This window comes from Podarcis melisellensis, assembly GCF_964234715.1.
Source record: "Podarcis melisellensis genome assembly, chromosome: Z".
NCBI classification, from domain to species: Eukaryota; Metazoa; Chordata; class Lepidosauria; order Squamata; family Lacertidae; genus Podarcis; species Podarcis melisellensis.
This window is the reverse complement of record NC_138547.1, coordinates 41229868-41240749: the sequence shown is the minus strand read 5'-3', so window position 1 is coordinate 41240749 and position 10882 is coordinate 41229868. Positions and strand designations below refer to the sequence as shown.

The window sequence follows — 10882 nt, the reverse complement described above, 5'->3', positions numbered from 1 at the left end:
AAATCAGCTGGGGTGGTTTCTGCAAATGTTCTGGTGTGCTGGGGCGCCATAAAAGTCAGACTAGACTCCGAGAGACAGGTGATTTGCGTACAAGCCCCTTGAACTCTGCGTGGGCTTGACTTCCCGAGCAAACACAGGTAGCGATCTGGATGCTTACTAAGATCTCCGATCTTGCAAAGATGAAGATGATGATGAAGAAGCGCCCTCCAAACCTGCCAGGGTCAGGTGGGCTGTGAGACGATCGCCCTGCAGCTCTTTACCTCAGCTGTGTGTGCTGCTATTACTTTACTACTGGCAACTCCACGAACTTCCCACCCCTTGTTTTTCCCCTATTTCCAGAGTGGTTTGTGGCTTGGGTTTTGTGTGTATGCTCCCATTCTGTCAGGCGGGTGTTCTTTTTGAATGAATGACTTAACCGCTCGCGGCCAATAGGCGCTGGGCCCTGCTTAATATTCAGGAGCCCCTTGTCCAGTGGCAGGGCGAGGAGGTTGTTTTAAACGGCAGAGCCCCGCAGCCAATCAGGCCGCTCTCGTAGGAAGCCAACGCGAGGCTGAGCCACAGCTACTAGCGCTGAGTCTTAGCGCGTCGTGTGTGCGCCTCGCTCTCTTCCCTTGCATATCGCCTAGGTTAAAGCGAACAATACAGGTAGGTTTCGTGGAGCACTTTGCAACTTTTTTCCGGGGGGAGCGGCTGCTTTGCTAGCCCTTCTTTTTAATTTCCCCTTTTAAGAACAAAACAACGCGCTCCATTTTTAATTGGGGGAGGGAAAAAAAATCTTGTGCATTTTTATTTTATTTCATTTCTCTTGTCTCTCAATATCCCGATCAACTTTTATCTCTTGGCTTCCCACCCACCACACCGTTCTTTAACTAGGCGTGGGAAATCAAGACTTGTCCCGAATCCTGGTGTAAATGGAGCTCGGTTTAATTTTTATTTATTTTTAATGGGGTGGTGGTAGCAAAAAGGAATGGGGGACGGAGGGCGACGGCGCACGGCAAGGCTATATATAAGGCATTCTCGTCTCTTACTCTGTAAGGGGGGGCGGCGGCGGGATAATAAAGATCCACACACAAAGTAGGTGCCGGGGTGGGGGGCACGCGTGGATTTTCCGCTGGTGCATTAACTTCCCCCGCATGGGCTGCGGGGACCTCCCGCTTAACGGGCATGCCAGCCCGGTTCCCCGCTTCTCCTCCTCCACGCGTGTCGCCTCCTGCCCTGGGCTCGCCTTCTTGGGGATCCGGGGAGGAGAGAGGAAAGTTGCCTTAGCCGTGCGCATTGCTGGTGCCTTGCTGTTTATTCTGCATTAATAATGGCTGTCGCTTTAGCAGATGACAGGGATAAGCTCTGCGCGTCCCGGAGAGAGAAGGGAGAGATGATAACACACATCTCTCTTATCCCTTCGCCTCTTTATTCCTTTCAACTACAATTTTTTTTTGGAAAAAATGTATATTTTTGTTCCCTTTCCCTCTCCACCGCGCCTTCCGACCCGTCCCGAACCTTTCGTTTCCTCCCCGTCTCCTTTTCCCCTGTCCGAAAAGGTGCCCCTCGTCCCCCTCCGACCGCCGCTAAGCCCCGGACCGTTTCCCTTTCGCCCCTTGCTACATTGCTTTTTGAGCTGAGCTCTTGTGTGCATTAATATGGCTGGCGTTTCGGTGGCACCGCTGAAGGAAGAAAGACGCGTAAAGGCAACAGAGAGGCGGGGAGGGGGAGCGGCGCTGGGAAAAAAACCCCGTTGGGAGCCCCCAGAGCCCCCAAACCTTTCGCTTCCTTCCCCGGTCCTCCTCCTCTATCCGACCGTGCCCTTGGCGGGCTGTTTCGGGGCCGTTTTGGCTTTTTCCAGCACTTTTATCTCCTTGCGATTCGGCGCGGCTGTGTGCTGAGCCAGGGCTTGTAATGGCTGCATGGCAGTCTTTGTTATACAGGCTATTGCGCTAAGCAGGGACATGGGAAGAGAGGGGGGGTGGCTGCTTCAAAGCTGCTTTTCCCCCCCTTCCCGACCCCCGGGCGCCCCCAGACCCCCCTCATAGGAAAGAGCAGAGCTTTTTCTACAAGGCTGGCTTGTTTTGGGGAGCCTTGGTGCTTCGGTTTCCTTTCCTGGGGGGTTCATCCGAGCAGACGGGTGCCGGTGGCTTTGTTAGGGATAGCAGTCTCGCTGCCTTGTAGAGAAGCCATTTTAGCGAATGGAGCTGGCTGGCTATGGGCGAGGGGGGAACTCCATATCCCTGCCTTAGCAAAGCACCAAGACTATAGAGATAGCTATAGCAAGGGCAAGAACCCCGCCGCCTGCCCCAGCTCCAGCCGGCTTTGCCCCCTAGGGCTAAAGGCACCCCGTAGGAGAGCCGAAGGGATTATTTGAGGGGTACTTTCTTTCATGAGTAAACATTACACAAAATGGAAGATGAATTATTGGTGTCTTTCGTGACCTGTCGTTTTCTCTCTCCCCCCTTCTCTCTTTTCACCCAGCTTACCGGAGCCACTCCAGCAAATATATAGCAATCCCAGGCATATCCCAGCTGCGTTCGCTAAGGCAATAAAAGGGGCTTTTTAAAATGCAAGTTGTCCCAATGTAGTAAAGCAAAAAAGGAGGACGACGTGGGGGGGGATTCCCCCCCAATGACCTTGGGGGCGGGGGAGTAAGGGACAGAATTCATTTATTTTTTTGAAAAAAAGAAAGGAATAAAGAAACGAAATGTGGGTGGGTTTTTTTTCCTCCTTCCTCCGAAACTTTTTCAGATAGTCATGCAGCCTTTTAATAAGGGGCTGAAATAGGATTTTTTAAATAAAAAAATCTTTTTTTCAAAGAAAGGAAATTTGAAAAAGGGGGTGTTGAGCTCTTTTTTTTCCTGGGGAGGAAGAAAATTAATTCCAACTTCTAAAGACAGCGTAGTACAAATAATTATTTTAAATAAATATTTTTTTTAAAAAAAAAATCACGAACAGTTTTTTCTCTCCTTTTTAACCCCACAAATGGTTGCTTTTTCAGGAAACGAGATGGGAAAGGTGCATTCATATCTAAAAAGTTAGCAACTGCTCTGGAAATTAAATAAACAGCGACCAACCTGACATCAAAAGTATGATGTTGCTTTACCAAGAGAGCCAGTCTTATAACTTGTGCTGCAATAAATAAACTCTTTAAACATATTTTAAGCTGTTTTTCAAGAGATGGGTTTTAAAATGCTGAAGTGCCTACAGAAGATGCATGACAGCTACTCTGACATGAAATGCATTTTATTTTATTTTTAAGTTCTGAAGCAGTAGCAAGGGAGTTTTCCTACTGGGTGGGCCAGCCAAGGAATGCAAGTCACAACTATGTGTATTAGTTAACCCTTTTAATACTTTGGTATTATGGGCTAGTTCACACATATGCTTCACATTGGAAGTTGGGAAGCTGCCTTCTGTTGAGTCAAGTCCATCTAGCCCAGTGTTGTCTTCACTGGCTGGCAGCAGCCCTCTAGTTTTTCTGAATGGGGTGCATTCCCAGCCCTACCTGAAGATGCCAGGGATTGAACCTGGGACTTTCTGCATGCAAAACAGATGCTCTGCTATTGAGTTATGATCATCAAATGTAAGCAAATCAGCTGGAAGTTGATGCTCATTCAGGTGAAAATACCATACAATAACGATGTGTGCAAGCCAGCAGAGGACTTGCATGGTGTCCATGTCGACTCAAAAAACACACACAACTTCCCAGTGGACAGAAATGGGCACGTTTTGGCTGAGAACTTTTAAAAGTGGTGCATGCATGCATGTATGAAAGTGCAAATACGCTTTGGGCAATGCAGCTTATGTTTTCTTGCCTGGTATACGCAACATAAATCGCCTGTTGCGGTGGTAGGTGGTGATTTTTCCCAAATGTCTTTCCAGGGAGTAAAGATGGCTAAAGGTGACCCGAAGAAGCCGAAGGGGAAGATGTCTGCTTATGCCTTCTTTGTTCAGACCTGCCGTGAAGAACACAAGAAGAAGAACCCAGAAGTTCCTGTCAACTTCGCAGAGTTCTCCAAGAAGTGCTCAGAGAGGTGGAAGGTACTGTCTGCAAGACCCAAATTCTTATACCTGCAATAAAGACAGCAGCCTAATAAGAGAAGAATGTGTGATTCCTGCACTTTAAAACACAAACACACTTTCAGCTTTAGGAACAAAAGCAGCCTCCATTAATTCAACTCATTAAGCCCCCACTTTGAGCTTTGTGGCACTTGTCTCAAATAACTGCAGAGAGATTTGCAGCCCAAGTCAAGAGGTCTAAAACCCTGCTTGAGTCATCGCTTTCAGCAATGAGTATTCATTGGGCATTGCCAGAAAACTTTCAAGCATTCTTTATATAATCTTAGAGGCAACAAACTTATAAATGAGAATGGAAGCTCTCAGGAAGCTGAATTCTGCATCCTCTGATTTTAATGGTGGTAAGGAAACGTGGCCCTATGGGGACACTGGCCATGTTGGAGTTAGAGCCCTAAACATCTGGTGAGCACCATGTTGGCTACACATGCTCTGTTTTGTCTGGAATGGCAGCATTTGCACAGGTCTAGCTACAGCTGACCAGTCAAGAAGATGGTCTTAAAATCAACATACAGTGTGCGAAAGGAGTAAAAAGAGGGTGCAAGCCACCATATCTAGTCTTAATTTGGAGCTTGCTTCCCATGTATACAAAGCATGCATCAGTGAGCTGGTAGTCCTACAGACTTGGGCAGGGGGCACTTGGAAGGTCATTTCTGTGTACACATTGCTGAGGGCATCTCAGCCAGGTTTTTGGAACATAGGAGTCTGCAGTGGGACACTAGCCTAGTGACGCCTACTTGGGAAGGCAGCAACTCTGCAGGGTCTCTTTCCCATTCAATAAATTTGTGCCTGGGACCTTCTGCATGCAAAGGAAATCTTGATATATGAACCTGCCTTTGTGGCTCTTGTGGGTGGGTGGGTGGGTGGGTGGGTGGGTGGGTGGAAGGCAGATAAGTAACTGCCTGCATTTGCCTTTCAGACCATGTCAAGCAAAGAGAAGGGGAAATTTGATGAGATGGCTAAAGCTGATAAAGTGCGGTATGATAGAGAGATGAAGGATTACGGACCAGCAAAGGGTGGTAAGAAGAAGAAGGACCCCAATGCCCCCAAACGGCCACCGTAAGTAACTTCCCTGCATCAGTATACATACATAAACTTACTCCCAGATTTGTTAGGTAGCAAGATGCAACCTACATTCAAACAAAGTTAAGAAAGAAACAAGTATATTTGGCAGTAGGAAGCCAAAACAGACCATTGGTCCACCAGTATTGTCTACACTGACTGGCAGTGGCTTCCAGGGTCTTTCCTAACCCTACCTGGAGATGCTGGGGATTGAACCTGAGACCTGAATGCTAAGCATGTGCTCTACCACTGAGCTATCCTCCCATACCCCCCGGGATATCAGACAAGCAACAATAAAGCACCTCTATTATTATTTTTTAACAAACCCTCTTCAGAGCTGGCTGCAACTTCTCACTCTGCTGCTTTTGGTGAGAGTTAACCCATTATCAACAACAAACTGTTAGAAAGACTTGAGAGTTTTCAAGATAGTCATGCAACTGCTAATTTAAAAAACAGCAACAGCAACAAAGTTAATGCTTTTGAAGGCTGCTAATGCCTGATCACTTAAGCTTTAAATCTTGGCACTGAGTAGTTGATTGAGAGTGGCACCATTTGCCACTTACGTGACTATCTTGGAGGTGGGGAAAAGGAGCTTGAAATCTTGACTTCCCTTAGTGACCCTGATCTCCTAATTTTATTATTTAATGGCACTCCAGAGTGTTCAGTGTGTCATAACATTTAGTGCTTAACAACAGTCCTGTAAGATGAACCAGAAGTTGCGTCTCCATATGACAGGGTGGGTTAGGGATGCGGGTGCTGAGGACTAGTGACTTGCCAAGGCCCATCTAGTGATGTTTTGTTTTTAAAAAGGTAGAATTTAAACCCAGAAATTCCTAGCTCCTGTCTAGGTTATATCTTCTCTCACTGGTTTCGTTCTAGTCAAAGTGTTAGGGATTTCTGCTATCTCACCCCACAGCAAATGCCCCGGCACCTATAATAGTGCGATGCTAAAACAGTGCTTATAAGGAGTAGCGCTGTCTGCTGTGGGTATAAGCCTCAGTCTCGTGAACTCTTCACTCGATTCTCCGCTGTGAGCAGGAAATGGGAAGCCTTTGCTTCCAGTCTTGCAGCAGCCATGTCCAGGGGAGCATTCAAGGTGAGGGCTGAGGTGTGCAACGCTAAACCTCTGTAGTGTTGCGTCAGAACCATGTAACTGTGGAGAGGAAGCTAGACCAGTTTTTTTGAAGTGTAGGTAAAAGACCCTTGGCCCACCACACCAGCTCTCAACTGTGGTTTGTCTTCTCCCTCCCACCCTCCACAAGGTCTGGATTCTTCCTGTTCTGTTCAGAATTCCGTCCCAAGATCAAATCCACTAATCCTGGCATCTCCATTGGAGACGTGGCAAAGAAATTGGGTGAAATGTGGAACAACCTCAGTGATGGGGAAAAGCAGCCTTACAACAACAAGGCTGCAAAACTGAAGGAGAAGTATGAGAAGGTAAGGCTCAGGTGGCTTCTGTCCAAAGGGACCCTTGTTTGCATTTGCTCCCAAAACAAAACTTTGTCTCATGGCAAACACTTTGAAGCAGACTTCTCCAACCTGGTGCACACTCTAGGTGCTTCATTGCACTACTAGTTCCCTTCAGCACTAGCTAGCACAGGTAGGAGGGCGCACTAGTTTGGCGAAGCCTGCTTTAGAGGTGAACTGCGGTGTCACCAGTTTGGTGGAGTATTTTCCAACTTAACAGGGCATTCCAAGCCAGCTCCTTAACTGGGAACGAATTCCAGTGACATCTGCGAATGCAAACTTACCAGGAAAAGGTGCTTACAGGCATCTCTCTTGGCTCCAAGGCCTTCTAGCACTGGCAATGTATGTTGGTCTTCATGTCACTGGAGGAAACCTAGGCTTTGGCTGGATTGGAATTAGCCCACCCCATCCTGGAGGCTCAAGGCAGAAAGAAATTACTGAAACACTCTCAGTACTGAACATTTTAAAGCTTTCCCAACTTGCCCTGGCTCCTAGAAGCCAGCGTGCTGGTTTGCTTTTTTAAAATAAAGTTGTAAAGCTGCAACTTCTTTTTCCATCTCTTCTCCATCAGCCATCGCAAAGGAACAGTGATGGGCTGTGCTAAAAGGCTTGAAAGCTTCATAATGCTAAGTAAGAGAGTAGGAAAAACCCTGTTGGATCAGGCGTGTAGTGCAATATCCAGAGGTTCAACCATATTCCTATAGGAAGCCTGCTAACAGGACCTGGGTCTCCACAAGAGATGATATTCCCAAGAGGTGGTGTTTTAAAACATTTATTCCCCTCCTTTTTCTCTTCACAAAAGGGAGTTGCTCAGAGCAGCTTACAAATATAAAAGAAAGCATAAGGCACAAGTTATCAAAGCTAAAAATGGCAGCAAACCCTCCACAAATACCAGCATTTGAATCAGCACAATTAAGCATCAACACACAATTCAAAAGCTTGGGGAGTGTTTTCAGTTGCTAGAAGAACACAAATAAATGAAGAGAGGTAAACATTGCTTCTTGCCGCAAGGAATTCTGCAGATGGGGTGCCACCACATACGAGGCCCATTGCCCAACCTTATTTCAGAAGACAGTGGTCTATGCAAGAGATGTGCAACAGCCAGTTTTTAAAGGAGAGGCAGATGCACAAGAGATTCCCTAGGAACAATAACACAATCTTGAATTGCACTTGCTAATGGACTGGTAGGAAGATGCGTTCATACAATTCCACATGTATTCTGTTAGTGAGCAGAGAACTGATACAGAGTTCTGATCTGTTTTTTTAAAAAACCCAAAAAACCCTGTAAGGGGCTTTTTGGGGGGTCTAAGCTCTAAAAAGTTACATGCATTGGAGGAATGATGCAAGGTTCTTAGGCATATCAGTTAGGTGTAAAATTACTATGGGAGAGGTGTTCTGACTTAGGCAAGTCAGCAAAACTCTTAAGGGAAAAGCAGCAGTTAAGATAAGTTTCCAAGGCTATTGTTAAAAGCTTTTGGTTAAATACACACCATTTATATAAAGCACATGGCTTCCCCCCACAGAATCTTGCGAACTGTAGTTTAAAGCTGCTGGGGATTGCAGCTCAGGGGCAAGCTACAGTTCCCATGACTCTTAAAAGTGGTGCAAGTGTGTGTTTTTTAGTATATGGTGACTGTGTGCAGAAGGGACCAAACATGAGTCAGTTGAAAGGGGCTGTGTCACATGTGTACACATACCTTACCTATCAAATCAGGACCACCAAAGCAGATCTCTTAAAGTAAACCAGTTAACACCCAGCACATTGAATTGGAACAGGAAACATACCAGAAACTAAGCTCCCCAGGAAAAAAAATCTGTTTCTGTGGCTCTTACTCTAAACTCATGGCTTGCAATTTGGAGGTGCCTTGTGGTACCTCTTGTAAGCAAAGAGGCAGCGGGTGTCACTGATCACCTTGTTCAGGGGCTGAGAGTTCTGGAGCATCTTTGCTCTCTTCTTCCTAACAGTTAGGGCTGGAGATAATGCAACTTTCCTTAGCTCGTGTAAATCTGTATAGCTGGAACAAGGAACATGTGGCTGTCCAGAGGCTGTTGCAGCCCCTAGCCAGCACACACCATTGTCAGGGCTGATGGGAGTTGTTAGTTGAACATCTTAAAAAAGGGGACCACTGCTGCTCTTTTTTTGGAAGGGGGTTTACAGAATTTTGACACCGAATCTTGACTTCTAAAAAGCGCAGAGTGTGACGTTGCTAGCTAGATGCCTAGAGCTCCTTGGGTGAATGGGAGGCAGTCTTCTTCATGCTATGCACACATCTCCAGGTGGAGTGGCATCTTATGGGGGGTGCAAGAGGCTTGGGGCCCCTTGTTCAAGTGGCAACCCACCCACTGTTCTCTGTAGGCAAGCCATTGTTTCTAAACGCAAGTGTTTATAGCCGCTAAGGGCCACCACCAGCTTACAGCTAAAGAAGTTGCAATGTTACAAAGTCAATCCTCCGTACTGACGGTTTTGTTGTGTGTGTGTTGTTGTTGTTTTTCTTAAAAAGATCCAGACCCACCTTGGGCATCTCCCCACCTCTCGCAAGGTGTCCCATGGGTGACTTGTTCAATAGCGCTCTTACCTTCTTCCATGTGAGAGAGGCTATTATTCTGAGTCACTGTCCCACTTAAAGGGGGTTGGGGTGGGGGACACACCTGCTGATTATGCCAATGCCAGTGAAACTCACCCTCTTGCTGTTGCAGGATGTGGCTGACTACAAGTCTAAAGGCAAGTTTGATGGTGCAAAGAGTGCCGCGGCTAAAGCTGCTGCTGCAGCTCGGAAAAAGGTAGAAGAGGAGGAGGACGATGAAGAAGACGACGAGGAGGAAGATGAGGAGGAGGAGGACGATGAATGAGAAACTGTATAATATTTGTCTCCATGTGAATACCATAGAGTAGGGGAAACACCATTTGGAAAAAGAGAAAACAAAACAAGGCACCTGTTGCTTAAGACGGTGTCTTCATTTGCCCTTTTTATTAGGCTTAAATGACACAATTTGGATTCTGACCACGCCGTACGTAGCTCCTTTGGGGAAGGGAATTTCGAATAAAACGTGCTCTAAGGGGGGAAAAGAAAGAAGGAAAAAAAGCTAAAAAGCAACCAAACCACGGTTTACGTTAAGTGGCCACGGGCGCCCTTAGGCACCCTGAAACTGTAACAAAGTTGTACATATTTCCAAACATTTTTGAAACAAAAACGAAACAAAAAAAAGGTGGGAGCAAGGCGCTCTTGTGTTCTCCTCAACTCTGTGCACTTTCCTGTTGGTGTAACAAAGCATTTAAAAATGTTTCTCAAGCATCTTATTTTTTAATTTGTAAGGTGGTGTTTTAACTATATGGTTATTGGCTAGAAAATCCTGGGTTATAAAACTGTACATATCTATAGTTTGTAAAAACTAGACAGATTCTTGTGGTTCATGCTTTGAGCAGTGATGCCCTCAGGGTGGGAAGGCATATGACTAACTGAAGGTTGTAATGTTCTTCCACGGAGGGGTCGTGTCTCAAAGCACGCTCTACGAAATTAGATCTATTTACACTACAGTGGGCGTCCATTTAGCTTAAAGTTGTCTTTCTGTATATAGTGAAACTAGCATTCTGCGGCCATTCTTAGTTGTGGGAGGGGAGGGGGGGGGACTTCAGCTGGCATGAGAAAATGTATGGAATCTTTTTTTTCTTTCCCTTTTTTTAGTTAAGCGGGGTAGTTTTGAAACGGAAACTGTAGGTCTCTTCGTTGTCAGCTTAAAACGTGAAGAGAGGGCGCAGAAAACAAGTTCAAAAACACTCTGTACTTAAAAAGAGAAACAAATTTGCAAAAACGTTATGTTGGTTTTTTTTGTATGTTTAGAATGCTGAAATGTTTTTGAAGCAAAAATAAACAGTATTACATTTTTAAAACCTCTTGACAATATTCTAAAAATTTTCTGCTTTGAACAAGGTTCCCTGCAGCAGCAGCGGCAGCAAAAGGAAACATTAGCAGTTCTGGCAGCGTCAACTCAGCCAGTGGACCAGTTTAAAACTTATAGCAGATATTTTCCCCCACTTTCCCAAGGATGAACGTGAAGCACAGTTTCAATACTGGTCTAGGAAAGGTGACTACTTGAGTTAAAGATGCTATGCAAGTTTGAGTCTCTTGCTCCTTTGAAAGTAGGAGGCTTGTGATATTAAATTGTGAGAATTACCACCATTTGGAAAGGTAGGTGACTAAGGGGGAGCAGATGTTTCTTTCTAGCTGTGTTGGGTACCTTTATAGCCCAAATGCTATGCTTTGTAAATATTAAAATGTGCCTTTTTTGTCCTGTGTTT

General features: G+C 45.8%; 1 protein-coding gene across 1 annotated transcript; it reads left to right on the top strand.

The window, feature by feature from the left end:
• The first annotated feature begins 493 nt into the window (after positions 1-493).
• On the top strand, positions 494-10474 carry HMGB3 (high mobility group box 3). Its single transcript, XM_081896841.1, has 5 exons — positions 494-645; positions 3865-4023; positions 4976-5115; positions 6381-6555; positions 9283-10474. Exons 2-5 carry the CDS (start codon positions 3874-3876, stop codon positions 9433-9435), a joined length of 618 nt encoding a protein of 205 aa, XP_081752967.1. The 5' UTR covers positions 494-645; positions 3865-3873; the 3' UTR covers positions 9436-10474.
• The last annotated feature ends 408 nt before the right edge of the window (positions 10475-10882 follow it).